Source organism: Pelodiscus sinensis, chromosome 4, assembly GCF_049634645.1.
Source record: "Pelodiscus sinensis isolate JC-2024 chromosome 4, ASM4963464v1, whole genome shotgun sequence".
Classification (NCBI taxonomy): domain Eukaryota; kingdom Metazoa; phylum Chordata; order Testudines; family Trionychidae; genus Pelodiscus; species Pelodiscus sinensis.
Genome location: NC_134714.1, coordinates 52,264,421 through 52,292,173, shown reverse-complemented (window position 1 = coordinate 52,292,173; position 27,753 = coordinate 52,264,421). Strand labels below are relative to the sequence as shown.

The window sequence follows — 27,753 nt, the reverse complement described above, 5'->3', positions numbered from 1 at the left end:
GGCCCCATTTCTGTTCTCAGTAACTTAACTCGTGCAAAAATCAAGCTCCCAAAGAGCATGTTCCGAATCAGACTGCACGTGTTAAGGGGAATGTAATTTTTTGAGTAAACAGCTCATCCTGGCTCTGCAGATGGCTCATTTCTGGTCCCAGGTGGAAGGGCTCCCTCAGTGGGTCCATCTAACACACTTCCACAGGCTGAAAGAATAATCTTCAAGATGCTCCTAGTCCTAGCCAACCCGGGAAAAACAAATCAGGATAACTTTCAAAACATCACTGTCAAACACATCTAGTTCAACAAGACTTTTTTATTGAAAACATACACAAAGGCAACATGTTCAGCTTCTGAATTTACATGTTAGAGCAGAATGCTTTAAGAAAAGGGAAAAATACAACTGACAAATACTGCAGTTTACATTGCTAAGGCATTGAGGCTTTAGAACAGGCTGTACTGTGTGTGTGCTTGTGTTTATATAAATACACATACACAGTGCATCAGACTGGAAACTGTACAGTATTACGTAATTTGTCATTTTCATGCTTCTTTATCTCAATATAATTTTCCATAGCAAATAATCCCTTTATCCAAATGGTGGAAGTTGTTCACAGAACAGCAGTAATAATCTACTCTTCAAGAGTTTGCTTACACTTACAATACCAATGGTGTACACACAACAGAAATTGGTATGGAAAGGTTCTCTTACCAAGATGAGGCTGAAGTAAGAAAAACGCTAGTTTGCAAAGGCACAGCGGAGGCAGGTTTTAATGCATTTAATACATGAATTATTCACAATAGCAAGTTTAGTGCGTCTGGGAACTTTTGTTAATACAACACAGTTGGTCACACAAAATAAAAATGCTTCTGTTGATTTGTCTTGGCAACTCGGATGCATCAACAGTGGTAACAGTATAACAGCTTTGTTCCCATCTGACAGCAAATAATGGCAGTTCTGCAAGGCAAATGTTAAACCTGACCGTATGTATTTATTAATTCCACAGTGTTTTGACAGATGATGGGGGATGTGACTTAAAGGATGCTGACACGCTCACTGAGGGCTTTCATCTCTGCTTCCTCTGGCTCAGTATTTTCATTGTGGTTAGCACTTGGATTGATAAGATGTGCTGGATACTGCAAACCATGTTCTCCTGCATACTGTTCCCATCGTGAGTCATCGCTTTCATGGGTGATGTAGCGTTCTCCGATTTTACATTCAAGCTCTCTTAAATCTAACCAGGTTTGATAGTCCTGAATGAAAAACAAACAAGCAAACAAAAAGGCTGTATTAGTCAGAGTATTTGTGAAAACAACTATTTCCTCTCCCAATAGTGTGAGAGGTATGATTTGAGTTTTGCTGTCTGAATGCCTTGCCTTCTTCTTGCGTTGTTCCCTCTCACTGGAGCAATTACTATAATATGAAAGTAGCCTGTGTGATTAGACTGTGAGATAATATATTGTACCATATGAGTAGCATAGAGATGTCTCAGAATACTATATTGTACCTTACATAGACTATAGTGGCAGGCTAGGGACTCTTATCTCATTTGAATAAGAACGCAAAGAAAAGAAAAGCCCTTTCCCACCAAGTATACAGTGAGTGGGAGTTTACACCAGCCCTTTCCTGACCACAGCTAATTTATATTCTAACATATCACATCAGCTTGGACATGAGGCTCTGATTTTTTTAAAACCCCATGCAAGCACCAATTTACTCAGAAATACACCCTTGCTTAGGGTTCCAAGTAGCCTTAAAGTTATTGGCACAATCAATTCTATGGAGAGAAAGAGGGTACTAGGCACTAGACTGGGACTTAAGAACCGCCAGTACAATTCCCAGCTGAAGCACAGATTCCTGTGTGACTTTGGCAAATTATTTAATCTACTTTATGCCTCAGTTCCCCCTCTGTAAAATGGGGAGTCCTATGTCAAAAGGGATGGTAGGAGGAGAAAAATAATTCCACTACTGGTAAGCGATCAAATACTATGGTGATAAGGGAAATATAAGTATCTAGATTAATAACATTTCTAATGACTATTATATGTTAAAACAGGAAATCCAGCCAGTCTTATTTGCAATCTAGAGAGAAAAGGCAACTAGTACTCACTAGTGGGCTGGGACAAACATTCCAAAATGCAAAATCAAATTAAAAAATGGAATTTTATACCTGATTCATAAGGGAAATGTTCATCTTTAAGAGACTTACAAAGGTGGAAGGGCTCTATTACCAGTGTGGATATCTTTTCATAAGAGAGAGCAAAAAGAATAACTTATGGTCAATTAAAAGGAAAATGGGGTGGTAGAAAAATTACAAAAAACTGAACAATGTGACAGATTCAATAATCATTAATAGTAGTGTCTTAAAAGGCTTGCTGCAAACCAAGCACCTCCAGTCCACATCCATTGTTGAGGTTTATTGTGGTTTGTCTTTCAAATAAGAATTAAAATAGGACATAAAATACCTAGACGCTGGCAACAGAAGACTGAAATATACACATTGTATCTGTGGGAAGTGATTAAATATCAAAGTTTTGGGAGGTGTATAAGAAGCTACTTAATCTCATGATCTATAAGACTCAGGGTAAAAAAGCATATGACACTATCTTTTTGAAGATATGTACTATGTCCCCAGGATTCTCACTGCTTCACAACTACTTGATCACATTGGTTTCACAGTGATCAGACCAGTAGAATCTAGCAGCTCCCAATATTCATGCAAGTACTTCAAATTTATGATGAACACAACTGACTCATTCCCACTCTTTCAACTTTTTCTTGTGAGGTGCTGAGCATTCTCCACTTCCTTTGAAATGTGCTTGGCAGGCACTTCTCTGAGTGCCTGTTGACTTCAGTGGAAGTTTAAGGACTTTTAATCCCTTGTAGAATCAGGCCCTGAATGGTGAATCACTTTGATAGGGGACCCAGGGCACAACTACCTGTCTCCATTTAGTTTTCTGTATTCTACCTTGCCACAAGGTTTGGCTGCTTTTGACTTGCGTCTTACAAAATAACTGACAGGGAGACCGTTCCATTGGATAGCAAAGTCTATGACTTAATGTCAGAAACAGGTACTGTTGGACACAAAGTTTAGGAATAGCTACTTGCAAAATTTTCTTACATTGAAAATAATAATGATGTATTTATCTTGAAGACAAAACTAGAACTTTGCTAATTCATACACTGATGCATGGGAGACCTGTTGCCAGTTAATCAGCTGTGCAAATAAGCAAATTAGGAGCTGATCCAAAGTACACCGAAGTGAAAGTCTATCAACAGCAATGGGTTTAAGATCAGGATTTTTTTTTAAATAGGTTTTGCACCACAAAATGTATGTTGTTCAGTTGGACAAGTGTAGTTTTTTATGATGGTATTCACAATACTCTAATTTATTGTACATTAATATATTTTTTACAAGTAATGAAAGTCTTAATGTTATCAAACTCTTCTACCTTAAAAAATAAATAATATTCTGTGCACAGAGCAAAGGCTGTCTAGGACTGAGAATTATCAAATTCCATTCTATTTAAAGACTAAAAAATGTTGTTCGTTTAGAATCTAAATATGCATATAGAAGGGGAAAAAACAACATTACCTGTAACCATGGGTGGCTTAGAGTCTTGTCCACACTGTAGCGCTTTCTCATTTTCACTTGCAGCAAATTATTTATGAGATCAATAGCTGAAAAACATAATTTCAGAGCATACGCTGAAATATAAATTTGAGCAGGTAAGGGCTCACAGGCCTCAGGTAATGAGTTTCAGCTTGTCTGATAAATTCAGTGAGGTTATAATCTGTATCCAAAATCACATATTATGTAACTGGAAAATTAACAACTCACTGATCACTAATATTCTTGTGTGATGTATGTATGGAGTATATATTAAGAGATATGGATCTATTCTGGAATGATTAAATTGCGTTTAAGCCATGTATATTAAAAGGGAGTTGGTAACTAGGTTTGCCATAGGCAATGGAATGTATATTTACTTCTCTGACCTGCTTGGCTATCAGTTAGGGTACGTCTATACTAGCCCCCTAGATCGATCTTGGGAGGCTAATAAGGGCGACTGGAATTGCAAATCAAGCCTGGGATTTAAATATCCCGTGCTTGATTTGCATGTTCCCAGCCGGTCACCATTTTAGAACTTGACTAGCCCAAAGTAACTGCCTGCGTCTACACGCAGCAGTGAACCGGGCTTCCGATTTAAAGCCCCTAATTCAAATTAGGTGGTAAACCTCATTGCAGCAGGAATACCACCTAATTCGATTTAGGGCTTTAAATCGGAAGCCCGTTTCACTGCTGCGTGTAGACGTGGGCAGTTACTTCGGGCCAGTTGATTTCTAAAATGGCGACCAGCCAGGAACATGCAAATCAAGCCCGGGATATTTAAATCCCGGGCTTGATTTGCAATTCCGGTCGCCCTCATTAGCTTCCCTAGACCGATCTAGGGGGCTAATGTAGATGTACCCTTAGACAATGAAGGTCCATTTATAAATAAAATAAGCAATGTAAACAAGCCAGAGAGGAGAGCTTCCAGCAGAAAATAGAAACTTTATCTGAGCTGTAAAGACAGGGGGTCTGAACTTCTAGCAGTAAGCAACTGAATCAATTGCTTCCATAGAATATTACTTGTATTATACATTTTTATCAGCGGAGGTGTTTATGAAAGCCTATAATACATTGGTGATTAATAACATTGGAAAAAATATGTACTAATACTAATTAAGGAATTATAGATTCTTGAATTTAAGCTTTACTGTTTGTGTCCAAAAAAAAGGACTAACAGAGATCTCTGGCAAAACTTTAAAAACAACTAATACTCTTGAAGCACCTTAAAGACTAACAAAACACGCAGTTGGTATCATGATCTTTCGTGGGCACAACCCACTTCTTCAGATGAAACAAGTCTTCTGTCAGGTCTCTGCCAGACAGGAGCGAATGTCATAGGTATTTACCTGTCTTCTATGTATGTATTACCTAATCTCCACAGTGTACTCAATTTTATCTAAGGAAGAATGATTGCACTGACATATCCAATTTAATTTTGGAAGGTAGTGTTCCTACCTCCAATGACAGAAACATCCTTCCACTGCTGTAGACTGTATTACCCTATACTATGGGGTTATGCTAATATAGTCTTCATACGGTAGACTTAGCCTTAAAGTTCATCAGCCAGCTGCTTCTCCTAGCATTCAAGCATTATGATCACTATCTAACTAGATAGAGGCAGATAGCTCCATAGAGAAGAAATGCACAGTGATACCCTTCTCAAGATGGCTGCTTATTGAGGACAGCAGCATGCATCCGTCTGAGAACAATGGGAGATGGCAGATATTTTGAAAAAGGGAATTTTTGTGGAATTTGCTGAAGGTAAGCCATTCTATCCTTCAGCTTCTGTTATTATAAAGAATAACAGTGAGAAAAATACCACATGCTTCTCTCTATAGAATGTTCTCATGCAGTTTATGCACAAGATATCCATAAGCTTTAACTATATGGGAACTTTGAAGAGTCTGTAACTCTTTCAACGAGATATTAGAGGCAAAAATAGTTCTGATATTAGGAACTACATTTATTGAAGGAACCATCATTAATGAATTTTGCTTTCTAAACTAACAGAGCTATCCTTGAATTCTCAGTTAATTTTGTATTTATGGAGTAGGTGCTGTAATTTTGGGGAGGATATATTTTTCATACATTAAGTGGTTAAATCCATGCTTCAGTTGCAAACCTCATCTCAACCTTAACTTCAGATCCACTATCAATATCTCTAATATAAATTCATCTGGCTATCTAATGGCAACCTTTCTGTATATATCCTGTCTTCAGTTACTGTCAAATAAGTGGAATTCAGAGATTGCCTGAGATTGAATTGCTCCAGCCTTCATGTGACAAAGTAGGGGCTTAATTCAGTTTTTTCTAGGGAATTGTGCTAGCTACAGAATGTACTTAGTTATACCACACACTTCTTGTTTAGCTATGGATCTCCACTGAACCCGGAAGCCATTTTCAATTATCTCCTTCCTTCTAGTTCCAACTTGAACCTCTCAGACCCTAAATTCGAACAACCTAAAAGGGCTTCTCACCTGACTACAGGATAAAAGAATTAAGTTCTGGTAAAGGGTATGTCAATAGTGCAAAAAACCCAAATAAACCCTACAACAGGGAATCTCAAAGCCCTGGTCTATAGGGTCATGCTTAGTGCTATGCTGCAGAAATAGGAGTGTAGGCATTCCTGTTCAGGCTCTGAAACCCACTTGCCCCACCAGGCTTCAGTACCAGAGCTCTAGTCTTAGTAAGGACAGCTAGGGTGTGTCTAGATTACACCTCTCTGTAGAAAGAGAGATGTAGATTAGGCACATCGAAATTGCTAACGAAGCAGGGATTTAAATATCCCACGCCTCATTAGCATAAACATGGCTACCGCTTTTTTTGAAACTTTTTTTTGAAAAAAAAAGCCAGTCAAGACGCAGATCTGTCGAAAATAAACCTTTTTCGACAGATCCTGTAAACCTTATTTTTTGAGAAATACAGGATCTGTCGAAAAAGGCTTTATTTTCGACAGATCAGCATCTAGACTGCTGTTTTTTCGAAAAAACTCCATTTAGAAAAAAGCGGCAGCCATGTTTATGCTAATGAGGCACACGATATTTAAATCCCTGATTCATTAGCAATTTTGATGTGCTTGATTTGTATCCTTCTGTCAACAGAGGGATGCAGTCTAGATGTAGCCCCATGTGGTTAGTTTTAAAATTGCTGTGAAAACATCGGTCTGTGGATCCAGGTCCTGAAATAAACTGCTGCAACTTTTTAATGTTTTCACAGGAGATCTACTCTAAGAAAGTAAAGATTCCCTCAGATCTCTATTCCTGTGTCTAAGAAAACATTTTATCCAGAGTGTCTTCATATATGCACAGGCATATAGTATACCCTGTCTGACTTCAGTGCATACTTTATTAGTCTATATAGTTTTCTTATGTGTCATGTACTTATCATAGATCCCAGAGTTCTAATGTAAACTCCATCACCATCATTTTTTTCTTTCAAAAAATAGTTTTTACAACTGATCACAAAAATATTTTGGATGTGTTGAAAGTTATTGAAAAATAATATCAATCACTTTTATTTTTCAGCTATTAATCTAGTACCCAAAATGTAATCTTAGACAAAGACTGGACCTCAGAACTGATAACATGCACCTGTTTTTTGAATATAATAAATTAACGTTTAGATTGATAATTTTGCTCATTCCATTTTAGAGATCAAATCAAGCTTGAAAAATTTTGAGTTGAATTCAGATTTCAATTCCCTGCATGAAAATTCAGGTTGTTATGACTGGAGATTTTAGTTTTGCTTATCTCAAAAACAGACTAAATGTAAATATATAAAACTACCACAATGTGTAAGTAATTTTTAAATTTAATGATCTTTAGAATTAATTGCTAAACTGTATGATGTTTCCCCACTCTGGCTTATCTCTCTAATGCCAGGTAGAGCATTATGTGTTGTGCAGAATATCTAAAGTTGTGGAGATTTTTCTTTATTTTTAATGTGTACTTTTCTAGAGTAATTGAAAGAAAGTTAACATTTGGTAAATCTTATCAGACTTTATTCTGCCACTATAATACAATGATAGACATAATGCTTGCATTTAGCTAGCATGTTTCATCCAAGGATCTCAAAGCACTCTATAAACAATTAATTAGGCCAAAATGCACTAATTTTGTGAGGGAGGTGGTATAGTATAGTATATCTTTTAAACATGTCAGCAGTGTCACAGATAAGTCAGTTAAGTTGCCCAAAGTCACATAATGAATCAGAGACAGCAACAAAGTTCAGAAATCCTGATGCCAAGTACACACATGATCTCTAAAGATAATCTTGATTTTTGTGGCTCAAAGTCTTTCCTGGAGTTATATATCAAAATTACATATGTGAAAAAGTGTTGGTGATTAGTACTATTAGTAACCTTGAAACACTTGTAAAAACATGCTTTGATATTTAATGCAAGAACAATCCTGAATATTTTAATCACTAAAACAACTTTGTCTTCCAGTAACAGGAGTTGCACATTTCTTTTAACATAAGTACTGTACATTTTAATTATGAATTGCCCTGAACTGCAGCAGTTTTGCTGTGTTATTTCTCTTATCATACATAGGAAATTTTACTCTACAAATGATCTTTCCAAGCAGAGATTTTAAGTCTCTGTGACATTCTTTGTTACTTGCTGTCATCTGAGAACACACAAGTTTATTGTAATTTAATAATGATGGTAAGAGTGGAAGACCCAAAAAGAATAATGTTTTACAGTTTGATTCTTTATATAATTTGTAATTTTGATCTCTTTTTCTTGTTTGTCTCATGGACAAAAACCCAATATAAAGCAATACAATTATACTGTACAGCAGTGGTCCCCAACACGGTGCTAGCAGGCGCCAAGGCGCCCACATGCCCATTTGTGTGCGCCCGCCAAGTGCTAGGGGCTGGCCTGGCCCCGGGCACGTGGTGCATTCATCGGGGCCGGAGCTGGCCCGGGCGCATGGTAAGCGCCGGCCCCGGGAGCGCCGCGAATTGGCCGCTCGAGCCCCGGGCGCGCGGCGCTTGTGTGTGGGGGGTGCCGGCTTCGGGCGCGCGGCGCTTGAGGGGGGGCGCCGGCTCCAGGCGCGCGGTGCTTGGGGGGGGGGGCGCTGGCTCTGGGCGCGCGGCGCTTGTGGGGGGGGCCGGCTCCGGGTGTGCGGCGCTTGCGGGGGGGGGTCCAGCTCTGGGTGCATGGAGCTTGCGGGGGGCACCGGCCCCGGGCGCGCGGCGCTTGGGGGGGGAGGACCCCGGCCCCGGGCGCGCAGCGCTTGGGGGGGGAGGACCCCGGTCCCGGGCGCACGGCGATTGGGGTGGGGGGAGCGCCAGCCCCTGGCGCGTGTGCTTGGGAGGAGCGCCGGCCCCCGGCGCGTGCGCTTGGGAGGAGCGCCGGCCCCGGAGCAGGGCGCTTGCGGGGGGGCCCCCGCACCCGAGCACGCAGCTATGGAGGGGTGGGCGCCCCCGGGCGTGCATGTGTCCCCGCCCTCTGGCGCCCAGCAGCCTCTAAAGGTTGGGGACCACTGCTGTACAGGTATGCAGATACTAGAATAAAAACCAGATGTTACCTTCAGGAGAGATTTCTTTCCAGGGATTTGGTGGGTACATGAAAGCGGCATTCTGGATTTGATCATGAATGTCTTCATCTTCATTGAATGGAAAAGTACCACTAAGACTCACATAAATGATGACACCCACAGACCACATATCCAAAGATCTGTTATAACCTTTGTTTCTTAGTACTTCTGGAGCTAGGTAGGCTGGTGTGCCCACAACTGAACGCCTGAATGACTTCTCTCCAATGATTCGGGCAAAGCCAAAGTCGCAAAGTTTTACCTGAAACAAAGTGTATAGTAAAATCAACAGAAATAACATTTTAATTTTGTTTTACTCTCTGCCTACTTCAGATTCTTTTACAGTTCATTGCTGGATGGGGTTTATGGGTTAACTATACCTCTGGCCTCTCTCTTTTACTTTCTCCATGGACATCTCTTTCAAGTAACAAAATAGGCCTATGCTGTTCTTCTCTCAGAGGGGAATAGCACAATCCAACCCACCGTTGGCCCGGATCCCCATTTTCCCACCTCTACTTTCCTCACCAGGTCCAAGGAACTGTGACCACTAAATACACTCAGTGACACCAGATAACTTGTTCAAACCCAAGTATTTATTTATCCACAGGAACATAACAAGAAGAGAGAAAAGTATTAAAGCAGCAAAAGCCTAAATATTACTGCAAACCCTAACATTTCCTTCAAGCAGTTAGATAGGCCTAAGGTAGCATTGGTTTCTCCCCACTTTCCTGAGGACCAAGCTACAGCCTGCTTCTCTGCAGATCCATCTCTCCTTGTCTTTCCAGAGGCTCAGCTTTTAACCACTTTCAAGCTCCTAGTTTAAAGTTTCCCATGTGAAAGTCCCTGGGGTTTCAATATGGGTTCAGAATCCACAGACCCAGACAGAATCCCAATTCCACATTACTGTAAGCAAACATCAAAGGAGTTATCCTTTAGATATCCTTTAGCCTCAAACGGAATGACCAAACACAAAGCTCTCTCTCTCTTTCTAGAAATATATAATCTATCTATATAGAAACACTAGCAGGTGAGGCCTATCATTGACCAGTCAAAGTCATTTTGCATAGATTACACTTATAATAGGAAAGTTCAAGCCTCATGGCTGCCATTGGCAGTGGTTTGCCATTTGAGAAACACTTATTTAAACCTTTCACCCAGCATATTCCGATGTAAAACATTCCTTTGTTCAACATCTTTATTAATGACCTGGATGAGGGGATGGATTGCACACTCAGCAAGTTTGCAGATGACATTAAGCTAGGGGGAGAGGTAGATAAACTGGAGGGCAGGGATAGGGTCCAGAGTGACCTAGACAGATTAGAGGACTGGGCCAAAAGAAATCTGATGAGGTTCAACGACAAGTGTAGAGTCCTGCACTTGGGATGGAATAATCCCAAGCATTGTTACAGGCTGGGGACCTAATGGCTAAGTAGCAGTTCTGCAGAAAAGGATGTGGGGATTACAGTGGATGAAAAGCTGGATCTGAGTCAACAGTGTACTCTTGTTGCCAAGAAGCCTAATGGCATATTAGGTTGCATTAGGAGGAGCATTGCCAGCAGATCTAGAAAAGTGATTATTCCCCTTTATTCGGCTCTGGTGAAACCACATCTGGAGTACTGTGTCCGGTTCTGGGTACCCCACTATAGAAAGGATGTGGACGCATTGGAGAGGGTCCAGTGGAGGGCAACTAAAATGATTGGGGGGCTGGGGCACGTGACCTATAAGGAGAGACTGAGGGATTTGGGTTTGTTTAGTCTGTGGAAGAGAAGAGTGAAGGGAGATTTGATAGCAGCCTTCAACTTCCTGAAGGGAGGTCCCAAAGAGGATGGAGAAAGGCTGTTCACAGTAGTGACGGATGGCAGAACAAGGAGCAATGGTCTCAAGTTACAGTGGGGGAGGTCTAGGTTGGATATTAGAAAAGAATCTTTCACCAGGAGGGTGGTGAGGTACTGGAATGAGTTACCTAGGAAGGTGGTGGAATCTCCATCCCTAGAGGTTTTTAAGTCTTGACTTGACAAAGCCCTGGCTGGGTTGATTTAGTTGGGATTGGTCTTTCCTTGGGCAGGGGGCTGGACTTGATGACCTCCTGAGGTCTCTTCCAGCTCTATGATTCTGTAAAAGTAGTGCATTCAGCTAATTTAAGTGGCAGGATTGTTAATGCAAAATTTGGTATCTGTAGGTAATCACAAAGTATGACTTTAGTTTGCACAAACAAATCCACAAACTCTTCAAAATGCATGGTAGATTCATGAAATTAATACAGATATTTCCACAAACATGGACTAATTTTCAAAGTGACACTGTGTGACTACTGTGGCTGTGTGTGCAAATGACCAATTAGCATACCCCATACTATCTATTTGTATGAGTAAAACACTTGATTTGCACGCATTCTAGTTGTGTACAAGGTCCAATTGTCTAAAAGTTTCTGTATACACAATGGCCTGGCTGATTTTTTTTTTTAAATCAGAGATTATATTATTACAAACATGAAAAAGCTTGGCGGTTAAGATTTTAAAAATTAACTTATGATTTTGGATGTCTCTTGGGGCTAACCATAACCAAATGCACACACAATCACTAGTCATTTTTGAAAATCCTGGTCTATGCAAGTAACAATAGCTAATATTATATAATGTCAGGGCTTCTGAATGTACATCAATATTTATATACAAAGAGAATATTCTTCTTGCCTGTGGGAAAGGATCGGCTGATGCTAGTAGTACATTTTCTGGCTTGAGATCACAATGAACAATATTTTTAAAGTGAAGATGCCTCAAAGCCACAAGGATCTATGAAGAAACAAATCATTTACACTCAGTTTAGAATTTCATTCTCTCTACTAATTTTTAATTTCCATATGATTCTTTACAGTAATATAAATAACAATATACAGAGAATCATTGATTACACTTCAGGGTTTATTTGAGAAATGCACAGTCAAAAAGAAACATAAATATTACCAAACTTTCAAAAAATAGTAATTACAGAATTTTATAAATACTCTTTTATAGAGTGCCTGAAAGTTACCTAAATGCTTTACCACATGAAATGAAATAACTTCCTGCTCCAAATAGTTTATATTCTAAATGAAAACACAAATCATATTTTTTTCAGAATTCCTTTCCTTTACTTCTGGAGTCCTATTCCCCCCTCCCCCCGTGAAATTTTGGGACTCCAAAAATGTTTCATGAGTTGGCTTGTAAAGTTCTCTTCAAGCTCTACATTTTATAATTTTCAAAACGCACATGTAAAATTTTCACAGCAGTATCATGGGAACCTTTTTGTTGTCAATTATAGTTTGTGGAAAGAAAATAGGAAGGGAGGTCTAAATCCGCAAAGCAACACAGGCATTGCAATGGTCAACATGCTCAGTGATTATGGTGTTCACCTGGGATAGGGGAGACATTAGTTCAGTTCCTCCCCACCCTGTTTTAAAAGAAAACAATATTTGAACAGGTGAGTATCTTAATCAAGGGAATATAGAGTCCTTCTGTCTCTGGCCCAATTAATACTTAATACAGCAGAACAGCTTCAATAAGAGAGGCAGAGAACCCTGCATCAGAATTAATTAAGTCCAGGGGTTAGGCACTCACTGGAAAGTAACTCCTGTTTAAATCTGTCCTTGCCCACCCAACTATTTTATATAGAGGTCAGGCATGCTCAGAGCATGCCTACTGGATTAGGCCCTGCAGGGAAGATAAGCAGCAGGTAAATGAAGGTGTCAACACAGACCTTAATGATACATTATCAGGTTTAAAAAAAACCCAAGTTTTATAAATTATGACAAAGTAAAATGAAGCAAACAATGATAACACTTCTGTTAAGTATCTTTCTGGCTCTGTAGTTATATTCTTACCTGGGTAATTAAAAACTTTGTTATTCGCTCTGGCAATCTGCCTTTTTCACTTGACAGGATCATCTCCAGCATATCTCCATGGAGTTTTTCCATAACAACAAAAACTCTTTCTGGTGTTTCAAACATACACTCTAGATTTACTACCCCAGGATGGTGAAGATTCTGTGAAAGATAAATATGGCAATCAAATCAAATGAGGTTTTCCCTAATACTATAGTGGGCTTTATTTCTCTATAGCTTTATTTAGTTTTAAAAACAGATTGTCTGGTAAGTATGGGCCAGGCATACAAGTTGTAGAGACTGTTTCTTGGGGATGTAGTATTAGTAGCAACATCAGCCTGGGTGAATTTAAAAGCATTCCAACAAACATGTCATTTTCCCTATTGTACATGAGGGTCCAAAATTAGAGAGATTTCTACCCCAATGTATATCATAAGGGTTACAAGTAAAATATCTTTGAGTTAAGTACGTATTACAACATATTATTAAAAACAGCAGAACAGGTACATTTTAGGCATAATTTCAAGGTCTAAAATTTTTTGTCTCCCATATATGCAAACTTTCAACTCACATTTTACATCCATAAAATGGTCATTAAATTTAACTATTGCCCCATCAAGTTCAGATTAGTTTCTATGGTGGCCTCTCAGAATGCATGGTCTCTAATCTCATTTTATTATATTATTTTAAATATACTGGTGATTGAGGCCTCATTGCTCATCTAGATAATGAACAAACATATAAGACACAATATTTCTGTGAAAAAGGTTTTAAGATTTTGAATGGTAATTTAGGGAAGGACCTTTTAGAAGAAAATAGACCATATCTTCTAGGGCATGCAGTGTGCAGAAAACCAGTGCTGCAACAGCCCAATCTGTCCTATGAAGAGGAGGGCAGAAAGGTAAAACTAAAACCAAAACAAACTAAACAAAAAGCTTGCTCTGTACCTAGGAGCTTTGAAATGTTTACTGATGGTGGTCTGTGAGCTAGACAAAACACAGTGAGTGCATCTATACTCTACCTGCAGGTCAAAATAAGATACGCAATTTGAGCTACACAAATTGTGTATCTTGTTTGATCTAATTTGGAAAACCCGCTATTCTGAAACATCCCTTAACTCTCGTGGAACAAGGTTTTTAGGGATGTTGGACTAGAGAGCCCGTTATCTCGACATCCATTTTGAAATAACCAGCTGGTTCAAAAGACGCAGAATAGCTATTTCGGGATACCTTGGGGTTTCCGGAAACAGTGCCGTAGTCTAGACGTACCGAATGTGACTTATGATTTCAAGCACAGACACGTATCAGGATTGAATGACACAGTGATACACTTATTACTTCATCAATGGAAAGCACATTGACTGGGCAGCTCACAATAATAAACCTTTGCAGCATTTAAACGTATTCCTTTATTTCAGGCTTTTTACAAGGATGCTGATTAGACAAGTCAGTAATATTTTGGTAAGAAGAATTATTTAAAGCAGTTGTTTTCAAATCTTTCTAAAAAAGAAGCATCACTTAACACATTTAAGATATTTATCCAGGACTTCACTGAACCATTCAAACAAAATTAGCTATCATCCAGATTGGATCATATGAATTTTACATCACGATAAGTGAAGTTAATACAGTAAATAAATGGTAATAAATAAAAAATACCTGTAAAATTGCAACCTCATTACGAAGTTGGCTTTCTTGTTTAGTTGGAAATCGTAGTTTGTCGATGATTTTAATTGCAACATCTCTTCCTGTTTTGCGATGTTTTCCTGCACATTATTAAAAAATACATCAATTAGCATGATTAGAGATGATAAGCATTTGATTTTTTACATCTCATCCTCACAATATTTTAAAAGGGCAACAATCAAGCATTTGCAAGAGAAGGCTTGTGATGAGTAGAATTGTGAAAGGCATCAGAAGATTTTCTTTAAGCAATTGAACATTTCTTAAATAAATCATACTTTGACAAAGCTGTTCAAACACATAATATTGACTTTGGCTTTACCAAGATATAAAAAGGTACCTCTGTGGTTAGACCTTAATAATTCAACTTTATGACTTTCAGACCATGGACTCAAAGCTGCAAGATTCTGAACCTTATGACTCCAACCCTGCAAAGCATTTCAATAATCCCATTGAAACTACTCACATGCTTAAATGCTTCAATGGATCACCATTTTGCAGAATTAAGCCCTATGTATTTTACATGTGATTCACAAATAGACTCTCACAAAGGTTTAAAAATATGAACATACTTCACTAAAAATCATTCCAAATTAGCTAATGTGCCCACTGTTTATTTCTCACAGCACTAAATCTCAATTGGATAATTTTTTGGTAAAGGCTGAAAAATAAACAGGAAATACAACTTTATGAGGTTGATTCAGCTCCATTCCTAAGCATGAATCTCTAACACCTTATTTCTTACTGGTTGCCCTATATTAAAAATCCCTTTTCTTTCTCTCCATTGACATGACATTCAATCCATTATTAGAACTAACTTTCCAATTATGTTTTGATATCTGTTTGCCAGAGGGTAAGTCATATTGTACTATGTTTGTACTAGTACTATTGTACTATGTTTGTACTATGTTTGTGACACAGTTTGTGAAACTGATTATTTCCCCACCCTTCTGATATTTCAATGAAAATAATTTCCCATAACATGAAGTTGTTTTTAATCTAAAAATGATTTTGTAAAAATAGCAATGGCATGGTATAAACATTTACGTTTTATAAGCAAAAATATTTTTTTTCCCCATAAATGACAGCCCTGTGAAGGCAAGTCAGAATCTTATAGTCAAGCTGTGCTCTTTCTGGCTTCTGTTCTATTACCAGAAAAGACCCTGCAATTAAAACTCAGTGAACAATTTGTTTATGATTTGCAAGCCAGAAAAGAATCCTATTTACTCTCAAAAGTACAACATATCAAAACTTAAATTTGTCATTAATGTGGTAGATACGACTAAAAACAGGTAACTTGAATAAACAAATTGTGATTTTTACACAGAAAAGGGTATTTTCCATCTGAAATTTGGCATATTATGTCTGTTGCCAGAGGTTTTCCTTTTTGACAAACTCGAAGTGGAACAGATGAGTAACTCGTGAGACATGTAATTTTAAAAAAAACAGTATTTCTCTTTTGAAAAAGGTGTGGCTTTTTCTCTCATTATTCAAGAAACTTTTGTCTGGGAACTTCAGGTTAACTGCATTCGCTAAGCCCTATGGAGAATTTGTGCATAGTATCTGTGCTGTGTAGAGACGTTGAAGCTGCCAGTTACAAGCAGGATAAAAATAAAGTAACCGATTGTAAGCTCAAACTAAATAAAATAGGTTTTTTCTTAGTATGAAATAGATTAAACAGACAGCTAATTTTCTGAATGGTACAGATTCATTTTAAAATTAAAACAACTTCAATGTTTAGGAAATGAGGGACTTGTCAGAGGGACTCATTTATTTAATTAAAAAAAATATATTAACAAAAAACTGGTCCTACCTCCATAAACAATTCCAAACTGTCCCGATCCCAGCACTTCATCTGGGAAGATTTGGTATACTGTACTAATATCCTGTTGGTATGAATATAATGCATATTATACACTGAAATATGAAAAAGTCGTCTTTTGAAATATTTGTCAATTGAACTAGCATATTTTTAGAATAGAACATTTTAATAAAATGTTAGTGTAATTCAGAATCTTGGGGCATTCAGATGGATCTTCTAAAGCAAAAAAGCTCACTGTGATGACAGTGGGGAGGGCAGTACCCTTAAACTAGACAAAATTGGCTCATCAGTTTTATGTGATGAGTAGAGATGCTGAATGTAGGGGATCCTTTAAAAAAAATTCTGACTATTTCCTTGCCTACACTCAGGCTACATCTATACTGCAAGCCTTTTGTGGAAGAGCAAATGCAAATGGAGCACTCATTTATATATGCAGTACTTTCATTTGCATTTCCTCTTCCTTTCCCTTTTGTGCGAGAGTTTTTTGCGCAAAAAAAGCGTTGTGTAGACAGCGTCTTTTTGCACAAAAACCTCCTTTTGCACAAGAGCTGTTCTTCCTCAGAAAAAGGGGGTTTTATACAAAAAGGAACTGTCTACATAGTGCTTTTTTGAGAAAAAACCTCTTGCAGAAAAGGGAGAGGAAGGGGAAATGCAAATGAGAGCGCTGCATATTCAAATGAGTGCTCCATTTACATTTGTTCTTCCGCAAGAGGCTTGCAGTATAGACATAGCCTCAGAGACAACAGTGTCAATAAGTTGTGAGCCTGAGAAAATCTAGATTAGTAATAGAGATGTAGCCGTGTTAGTCTGGTCTAGCTGAAACAAAAGACAAGACTATGGAGCACTTTAAAGACTAACAAGATGGTTTATTAGGTGATGAGGTTTCGTGGGCCAGACCCACTTCCTCAGATCAAATTGTGGAAGAAAATTGGCATGACCCTTTGGTATATATGGTCATGCCAATTTTCTTCCACAATTTGATCTGAGGAAGTGGGTCTGGCCCACAAAACCTCATCACCTAACAAACCATCTTGTTAGTCTTTAAAGTGCTGCATAGTCCGTCTTTTGTTTGAGGAAACCTAGTAACTTTGGGCTTCAACTTCTTTAAACTTCTTCCTCAGCTAAGAGATGTGCAGAATGAAAAGAGAGCTTTCCACAATGTTGGGGTATTGAGTGAACTTCCTCTCATCAATGCCTGGTACCCAATTGCAGGGTAGTGTAAGAGACTTGTGCAAATGCTCAAGTTTAGTTCCATGTCTCTATTTTCAGGCTGTTTTATTGATAAAGAGAAGATGCAGAAAGATTAAAAGGGATATAAAACTCTAACAGTCTCTGTTCCTTCTTTCTGCAGCATAACAGAGGGAGAGTCCTTTCCTGCCTAATATGGAGACCTACTGTAGACTCTCCTTGATCTCGGATCTCTCTGATCTGTAATTTAGGTAACAGGTGCCAGAGCCGTGAAGCCATAATAGTATAGATTTCAGTGCAGCTGCCCTCCCCCCCCACAAGTAAATACCCAGGGTTCCAAACATCTTGTTCAGCCTGTGCTGAAGTCCATGGTGCTAACTTAAAGCTAGCTTGAGTATGTTTACATAAGCTGTAATCATACCTCACAACTGCAATGTAGATATACCCTTAAGAGTCAGGAAGCCTGCATGACACATACTTTTTCCTAGTCATGTGCCCTGTTGACTACAGTTTCCTGTTTTACATAACTCTAGGGCTGTAACCAGTGCACTGAGATTTGCACCCATGAGCCACAGCTCCAGGCCTTGCTACAGCTCCATTCTTGGGAAGATGTGTAGAATGTCTACTCTGTCTCTGGCAACAGAAGAACATGTACAGGTTGAGATTCCATAATCCGGTGTTCCCTTGTGCTGCAACATCCCTGGTCCAGCATCATAAGGGTGACCCTGACAGGTTGGGCCAAGAGTGTTTCCAGACTATGGGACTAAGACAGCGGAGCCCCAAGTGGCAGCAGAAGCTCTCAATCACTGGGAACAGGTTGGCGGCACCAGAGCAGCTGGGTGGAGGCCCAGGTGGCAGCAGAGTTTCTGGGGAGATCCCCAAGCTCCAGGTGGTAGCAGGAGCTGCCAGGAAAAGTCCTGAGTTCCAGGCGGCAACATGAGAGCTGCCAGGGAGAACTCTGAGCTCCGGAAGGCAGTGCACCCCTATCCTCTAGCAGAGTTAAGGGGGGGAAAGCAAAGCAAACCAGAGCCTCCCCACTTGTGGGGAAAGCACAGAGCTAGGGGTGTGGGGGGCGGGAGCAGAAGAGCCCCCCTCCACTGTGTGGAGAGCAGAGCTTCTGGTGGTAGTGGAGCAGCCAGGAGGAAATCTGAGCCCGGGGTGCATTGACCTCCCATGGTCCGGCAAATTCCCTGGTTCAGGACCGACAGTGTACCAGACCAGGGAGGATCAACCTGTATTTACTAAGAATTGGTATGTATTTACAGGGGTATATTTTGCACTGTTTCTAGAAATACACCTAAGCAGGGCAATTTTACCTGGCTCACCTTTAATAATGAGCATACTGCAACAAGTGAACTTAAGCTACCCATTCAACTAAGCTGCTAAAATGTAATTCTTCTGTCTGAAGCAAGGAAGATTTTCCTTAAGAGCTAATTGTATTTCTGCAAAAAATCACCAAGTGAAAAATGGCTGATGAGCAATCCACTCCAACATTCCTCTTGCCAAAAGAGATCAATTTCTTCACAAGCTTTATCGTGTGTTTAGCACCAGCGTTCAGAGAATACTCACCACATTTTCCTGAATCTGGCAGTTTGATACTGAAATACTGATGGATATATCCCCTGGAAAAAAAGTAAAACAAATACATTAGAGAATTGTGCTTTTAGTTGACACACACACTAAATATCTCTTTCTATTACATTATATTAATAGCTAATGACAATCCAGTCATTTGATCAATCGGTCATCTCATTGAGCTCCAAGCCAAGATGGCATGTAGCCCACATTTATATGATTTGAGCAATTTGGTTTCTACTTCCTTTTGGATATGATTTCAGAATCTGACAAAATTTCAGGATTTAAATCTTTGTTGTTATTCCTGTTTATCATCTCTTCAACACTTTAAATAATTCCATTGTATCCTTGTAATTTGCACCCTTCAGGTATAATACTTGAGTATGTAAATATCATTGCATGTAGGGCAAATCATTACTATTTATTATTGGTTTATGGTGTTATCCATAATACCCAGGGTGCTTTCCAGCCCTTCAAGAAGGAACAGCCATACAAAGTCTATATATTGTCTTGAGTGGCTTGAAGCTGAGTTTTCCCTTTCTAAAGATTAGATTTGACTAACTGAAGACAAAGATTCCTATTCTATTCTATTGTATATTGGTTCATATAACACTCTGAACACCTTTCAACAGACTTTTAAGCAGCATGTCATGTGTGGTTCATTCCGTTTCTCATCCTCTGCCCCTGGGGAAAATTGAGTGTGCAGTGGAATGTTTTAGTCTGTGATGTTTTGTCTTTGTGTGGGTTCAAAATATACATTCTACTCTGTATTTACATTAGAAAAGGCAGGTCAAAAAAAGTATGCTTTGCAATATGAGTGGAAAGTGGTGAGGATGGTACAGTCTAGTTCAGTGTTTTTCAACCAGTGGTGGGAGTACCCTTGGGGGTAATTGAGAAGTCTGGGGGGTATGTCAACACAAATTAAATTTGGAGAGAACTGCATTTTTGTTTTAAGTTTTACAGAGATTTATTATTTTTGTACTTTTTACACCCAAAAATTTCACTGCTCGCCCGGCTACAATTAAGTTATTTCAACAAATGTGTTGCAATGGTAGAAAATTGTTTTGTCTGTCTGAAAACTGTAGGTACTGGGGGTACTTATAATTATTTTTTTTAAAAGGGATACTTTATTAAAAAAAAGATTGAGAAACACTGGTCTAGTTGTTGTTGGAGTTCATTCCATAGTCTTGGATCAGCCCCCGAGAACACAAAGTCTCCTGAGAGCAGAGAGTTTTACCCTTGTAAAAGTTCTATTATGCCTAAGGACTGGTGTTGCTGAGGAGATGCCATGCAGTGTTTTGTGGAAGCTGGAGTTTCCTAAGAGCTGGTAGTTTTATGCTTCTTTAATATAATATTGATGGGAAGTGACAAAAACGTGTCTAATTAAGGTGAGATAGTCTTCTTCAAGGATGGGATGGAGTCTTCTAGTTAGAGAGTATAAAAATGTTACTCATTGATGCCCCAAGGTGAGTTCAAGAGCAATCCAAAGCTACAAATTGAACTAATTGCAGATGTTTCCCTTCGACCAAAGGAGACTGCATTATAGCAGTTGTGCTTAGGTTGAGCTTCCATTTCCTGTTCTTTCATCCATGAGGTTTTTTTTTCCAAGCACCGGGCCATGTGGATTATAGTTGTACAAGTCATATGCAGTGAAAGGTAAGTAGAGCTTGGTGTCATTCGTAGACCAGTGACCTAAAAAGTTGAAGAAACTTTATCCTGTTCACAGAGATGTAGGGATGAGCCCCCCAAACAGCTCAGCAGATGTTTGTGTTGGCATCAGAGCTAATATCACCTGAAGAATAGGCAGGACTATAGGGCTCTATATGGAGCTGACACAGACTGCTGGCTAAGCCAGAGCTCTGCCACTGTAGCCTGGCTGAAGAGGCTGATGGCCACAGGTGAGCAAGCCCAGGCCTGAACGGCTATTAGAAACAGCTATGGGCCTCACTGGGAGAGGGCTATATAAGGCAGAGGAAGGAAGCCAGGAGGGGGCAAGGAGGAACCAGGGTGTGGCTGAGTGTGCACCCAGGCAGATGGAGGAGCTGACTGAATGGCCTGTAAGCTTTGTAAATAGAAGGTGGTGGGAATTGACAATAAAAGCACGGGTGACTGCACCAGAAGGCTCTCTGGCTGATTTGTGGACCAGAAGGTGTTCCAGACCAAGGGGCCTGATGGGGACTCCGCCACAGGAGCTGTGTGATTGTCTTTATCTGGCTCTCCTCACCACCAACCCCTGACAGACAAAAGCTGATAAGACTCCCTGAGAAACATGTGTGCTTTGGTTTGAATATGGTTGGTTATTCATGTCAGTAACCCACATGCTGATGAGGATGATGCACTTACTTAAGGAAAAGCTCTAAAGATTCTTGTGCATTATTTGCTCGCGAATGAATTTGTTTATTGAATATTCACACATCCATGCAAAAAGCCCCAAAATGTTCCAATGAGAACTTACAAACAGCATAAAACATGTGGATGGCCAGCTCCTCCATAAATCAGTATATGCGCACAGCCCTATTGACTTGAGTGGAATTTATGCCCATTTACATCAATATAAGATCTGGTCCATATATATTTTAATCCACTGCCTTTATGTAAAGATAGAAGTAGGTAAACTTGCAACTTACTATGCAGGCTGGGTCCTGCCCCAGCTGATGCCCCTTTAGGAATGACGGGCATTAGAGCATGCTGAATTGCCATCTCCCACATTCTTGCAACATCCAGACCAATACCACTGGTGAGAACACTGTTATTCAGTGGAACACTTGAGACATTTTCTAGGTTTTCTCCAACATAATACACTATATTTGCTGTGGTTATTTCAAAGCAATGGGGATTGGCATCTTGTGACAGTAAAGTAAAGTTTTTTGCAGGTTCCAGGGACAAAATTTCAGACAATGGAATTTCCTAAAGAGAGAAGATATTTACTTTTAAAATTCAAATATATCAACATGCTTCCAAATAAAACTAAAAACATGGACTACATTTAATTTTTGTATGGTATTAGTTGTGATTTTTAACCATGTGCAACTAAAAGCACTGAGGGTATGTCTACACTACAAAGTTAATTCGAACTAACAGATGTTAGTTCAAATTAACTATGATAGGCACTACACATGCAAACCGCTAGTTTGAACTTAATTCGAACTAGCGGAGCACTTAATTCGAACTAGGTAAACCTCATTCTATGAGGACTAATGCCTAGTTCGAATTAACTAGTTCGAATTAAGGGGTGTGTACCACTTAATTTGAACTAGTGGGAGGCTAGCCCTCCCCAACTTGCCCTGGTGGCCACTCTGGCCAACACCAGGGAAACTCGTCTGCCCCCCTCCCGGCCTCGGAGCCCTTAAAGGGGCACGGGCTGACTACGGTGCCCGTGCCAGGTGCAAGCCTGCCAGCACCCAGCCAGCAGACCCTGCACCTGGCATGGCTCGAGCCAGCCACCCGCTGCCACCCAGCCCTCCGCCTCTTCCCGGGATCAGGCTGGTGGCTCCTGGGAGCCTGCCCTGGTCCGCAAGAGCCGGCGCCCGCCTGGTCTAGTGCAGACATCGTGGACCTCATCCACAACGTCCGCACTAGGCACAGGAAAGTGGCCGTCTAGGGCAGGATAGCTACCAGCCTGGCCACCCAGGAGCAGGTTTGCATTAAAATCAAGGTGGTCCACTGAGACCCCTGACCCTGAGCCCTGAGCTTAGAATGGCTGTACTGGGTCAGACCAAAGGTCCATCTAGCCCAGTAGCCTGTCTGCCGACAGCGGCCAACACTAGGTACCCTGGAGGGGATGGACCGAAGACAATGACCAAGCCATTTGTCTCGTGCCATCCATCTCCAGCCTTCCACAAACAGAGGCCAGGGACACCCCCTGGCTAATACTACTCCATGTACCCAACCTCCATGACTTTATCTCACTTCTCTTTAAACACTGTTATAGTTCTAGCCATCACAGCCTCCTGCAGCAAGGAGCTCCACAGGTTGACTATTTACTTTGTGAAGAAGAACTTTCTGTTGTTAGCTGAAGCCTGCTACCCATTCCTTTCCTTTGGTGTCCTTTAGTCTTTCTATTATGGGAACTAATAAAGAACTTTTCTTTATGCACCCTCTCCACACCACTCATGCTTTTATAGACCTCTATCATATCCCCCCTCATTCTCCTCTTTTCTAAGTTGAAAAGTCCCAGTCTCTTTAGCCTCTTTTCATATGGGACCTGTTCCAAACCCCTGATCATTTTAGTTGCCCTCCCCTCTCCCAAGCCTCTCTCTTCCCCTCTCCCACCTCCTTTTCCCAGTCTCCCCAAGTTTTGTTCAAAAAAGAGAGTTTCTATTTTTGAACACACGTGTCCTTTATTTTGTACATCAGGAAGGGGGGCTAGGGAGAGGTAGGTGGAAGGAAGTGAGGGAGGAATGGGGTACGAGCCCCTGATGGGGAGAACTGGGCTGTCTCTGCGGGCTCCTTGGAGTGGAAGCTCTCCTGAAGCCCCTTGATTGACCCCCCCCCCCTCCGGATGGCAGCCTGCGGCAAGTGCAGCCAGGCTGATGGCCGAGTGCTGTGATGTGCCGAGTGTGGGCACTCAGGGAACTCCAAGCCAGGACTGCTTTGCAAGCGGGGAACCCCTGAGAACTGTCTGTCCGGGGTGGGGGTCGGGTCCCTTTAAGCACAGCCCTCGGCTAGCCTAAGATAGCAGCTCCACGCTTTAAGTCCTAATCTGATGCCCTGCCAGCACTGCTTCCGGCCAACCTTAACCTCGGTTCAGGGTCCACTCAGTGTGGACATACTAGTTTGAATTAGCAAAATGCTAATTCGAACTAGTTTTAATGTCTAGATGCGCTAATTCAAATTAGCTTAGTTCAAATTAACTAAGTTAGTTCGTATTAGTGCTGTAGTGTAGACATACCCTGAGTTTTTATAAACAGAGGGTAACCTTGTAACTTGGAGTTCACAATGCACAAGTTTGGGAGGACGCTGCAAGTTGTGCTTTTCAAGATCAAGTAACACTTTTAAATGATAAATACGAATTCATCATAGAGATGAAGTGGGCAATGTCAGGTAGGGATGGGTAGGTCTGCTTATGTGTAGAATGGCTCTACCTTCAAAAAAATAATTGCTACCTTTCTCAAAGGTGCTGGTGTGGCCCTGGAATTGTGCAAGTAATAAATTAGTTATAATGAATGTATGCTATAGCAAAAGGTTTAGATTAAACTTAAACACAAGATGTAGGCCTCAGACAGGTCAGGCAGCTTTGTTAACTTAGCTCCAGCTCTGTTTGATGTTAGCATGACCTGATGTTAAAGCGAAGGGAAGGAATATTGTAATGCACAGTGATATTAGTATTAGCACAGTGATAAAGCTTTGTAGTAGATAGAAAGAAGCTTAATGTTGAAAGACTTTGTAACTTTGTTAAAGTGACTAGAAGTACCCCTCTGTTCCATGCCGCAATTCTGAAAATGTATTGTTTGTGTGGGCGAGATAATGTTTTAGGAGAGATAAGTGTGAAGGCCACTGCATGCTCAAATGGTCAGAGGAGGGGCCAGAGACTCAGAACCACCAAATAATTATCAACTAAGTGAAAGCACACTGAAGACGCAGACTACCGGGGAAGATTTACGAATCTTGAAGTTAGTGGCAAGCACCCCTTGATAGGGAACTGATAACTTTAGCCGGAAAGAGAACATCCCTGAGGGGTCGTCAGCATATGGATATGAAATGACTGAGAGAACAACTTCTTCCCGCTAAGCATATGTCGTAGAACGATTGATTGTGATGCTGAGTGACTCATTAAGGCCTGACAAGGCAAAATGCAAAGACTTGCATGGAAGGAAAATCCTATAAAGGTATTGTATGGTTCTTCGGGTTCCTGTCCTGCTAAGACTATGGAGCATTAGTGTTGACTGACAAGAACCCATCTCCTCCCCTCATACTCGACCTATCTGGCCAATAGGTTGGGCCGAGCAACAGACTGGTAACTATTCCATCAGCAGAGAGGTGTATGTGTGTGTCTGTGTGTGTGTAAATGCATATGCTACTTTGTTATATTATCAATAAATGTGGGGAGTTGCCTTATCCCCCTGAAAAAGGTCCCGTGTGCTTCTTTTAAGCATAACACTGGAATCACAGCCGCTTTAGTGCTTTCCAAAATTAGGACCCAATTAGGTTGAAGATGACAACAAAAACTTTAAAAAACCCTTTATAATTTAACATTTATATTGCTATGATGTCCAAAGGCTTCAACTACCACCATAACAAGGGATGCATGAGAACAAAAACCATTACTTATGTTATTACAAGTCTAAATCAGAACACTAATGGCCCAATGCATGACATTAAAATAACCCCTCTGTATAAATAGTGATCTATGTGAGTCTTATATTATGCATGATGGAGTGTTAGAAACTGAACCCTTTGTTCATAGGTCAGGTCTCAAATGGGTTTAATGGGTACATTATATTGTATCTTGGTTGTGAGAGGCGAAGTAAACATATTCAGGTTCATCAAAAACAAATATTAAGCAGTGCAGTTCAAAGAAGTACCACTACTGTAGTACAAATAAGTATTAACTAACTCTGCTAATCTCTCCAGTTTTTGATCATTGTATGTTCATATCAGAAAAGATTGAAAAACCCTGCATAAAATAACAGAAGCCATATTTACCTTGTAGTATTTACTTCCAGTATCATTTTGAAAGAGTGTAATGCATTTGCTGTCTAGTCTCCAGTAGTGTCGTTTCCTCTAGAATAAAAAAAGATAATAAAAATAATTTCCTAATTTTCCCCTGATAATCTGTTTAGACTACCTAATGCTCAATAATGTTTGCAAGAGGTTTGCTGCTAAAATTAATCAAAATTCCATTTGCACAGAGCATGATCCCTAGTCTGTCACTTCAGTATGCCACATGAAAATGAACCTCTTATCCTTGAGTTGGCAATTATGAAGGAAATAGTGTTTCCCCCACTCCAAGTTTTCCATGGCTCTCTTATGCAAGAACATTCAGGTCTTCTAAGATACTGTGCTTTTCAGTTTTACAAAAGCTATGACTCACCTTTATCTTTAGCTAAGAAACAACAGTCAAAAATTAAAGTCATTTTTCAGAATATCTCATGTAATAAAAATATACATTTTGTTTTCTTACAATTTTTTTCCAAATTTCTTCACATTCAGCTGCTGGGTACAGTATATCTGACACCTTTAAACTTGTTTTGTATATTAATTAATTCTCTCCTGGCAAATGGAGTGAATATTTGTTACATGTGCATCAAGCTTTGAATATTATATCTTCAATATAATCAATGTTAGGCCCTGATCCTGCAAATATTGAGTAGCTTTGAAGTCAATGGTATTATTTTTGTGAAAAAAGTGCCTAATTATTTGCAGGATTAGGCCCTTCAACATTATAAATTATATGTAGTAAGAGATGTCTCTGTTAACATTCTTTCTTACCAGTGTGTCCTTGCTGGTATAATGAACCATCCATCCCTCTTTCATTACTGTGCTACTTTTCCTTTTTGTGTGCTTGACAGATTGCACCACTCTCATTAGTGGAATATTGTTGCTTGTTGAAGGGCTTAAAAATCAATAAAAGTTTCTTAAAATCAGACAATTTTAGACAAATCAGAAGAAAATTATTTCAAAGCATGACAAAGTATATCTTGTGTCTACAATAACAGTTACTAGCTCACTTGCCAAACAGCAATCTGCCATGGGAATTCTGCAGTGTGAGTGTGTGTGCGCGCGCCTGTGTGGTGTATACCATTTCCCATTTTCAGTAACCACCCAGCTGAGGAATCTGATGAGTCTATTACTGGCTTTGACTTTGAGAAACAAGCACACAACTAAATGTGCCACAACATTTTTCATCCCCATTGGAGAGGTGTGTACTTATAATTCAAGAAGGGATGGGCAAACTATTCAACTGAAACTACAACTAGTATAACTCTGCTTTTAGAAAATAGCAGGAAAAAAGTAAAATCTTGTATTCTAAAAAAAAATTGTGTTTGATTTCATAACCGAACAGACCTATACCAATTTGTTGCTGCTTTGTCTACAAGACCGTTCTACACAGTCCTCTCCCAAATCCTTTAACTGTAGGCAGTGAAGCAGCATCAAGTTATTTGAGAATCCATTCTCTCCATTCTGTAGAATCAGAATATCTGCACATTTTTCACACCTTTGACTCAGTTATAGACACAGTAGGTACAATAAGCTATGGTGTTAAAAATGCTACCTAGCTCACCTGATCATTCTGTTTGAATCATCATGGTCAGGATCGGGATCTTGCATTTCCCCATTGTCACTGTGGCATCCTGTCATTAACATCTCAGAATCATGAGCCATAGATTCATCCATGTCATCAATAAGGCCACTGTTTCTTTCACTGTCATTGTCATCACTTCCCTCTTCCATGACCACATCTGATTCCGCACCAGGACTAAGCAAATCTAGAATATAGTTTTCAGATTTATATAAAAATAGCATGGATAGGTCAAAAATAG

The 27,753-nt window shown here is 39.9% G+C and overlaps 1 protein-coding gene across 6 annotated transcripts in view; it reads right to left on the bottom strand.

The window, feature by feature from the left end:
* Positions 1-291: 291 nt before the first annotated feature.
* The window catches only part of PRKD1 (protein kinase D1), a 255,584-nt gene continuing 228,122 nt past the window's right edge, over positions 292-27,753 (bottom strand). For all 6 annotated transcript variants that reach the window (XM_075926994.1, XM_075926995.1, XM_075926998.1 and 3 more), the window contains 12 exons: positions 27,495-27,699; positions 26,702-26,825; positions 25,916-25,993; positions 21,898-22,177; positions 19,265-19,317; positions 16,499-16,571; positions 14,662-14,768; positions 13,004-13,165; positions 11,838-11,936; positions 9,139-9,406; positions 3,587-3,672; positions 292-1,244 (listed from right to left, as the gene is read on the bottom strand). In XM_075926994.1, the coding sequence (XP_075783109.1) occupies positions 1,026-1,244; positions 3,587-3,672; positions 9,139-9,406; positions 11,838-11,936; positions 13,004-13,165; positions 14,662-14,768; positions 16,499-16,571; positions 19,265-19,317; positions 21,898-22,177; positions 25,916-25,993; positions 26,702-26,825; positions 27,495-27,699 (1,754 nt within the window). In that variant the 3' untranslated portion in view covers positions 292-1,025. The remainder of the gene's footprint in view (positions 1,245-3,586; positions 3,673-9,138; positions 9,407-11,837; positions 11,937-13,003; positions 13,166-14,661; positions 14,769-16,498; positions 16,572-19,264; positions 19,318-21,897; positions 22,178-25,915; positions 25,994-26,701; positions 26,826-27,494; positions 27,700-27,753) is intronic.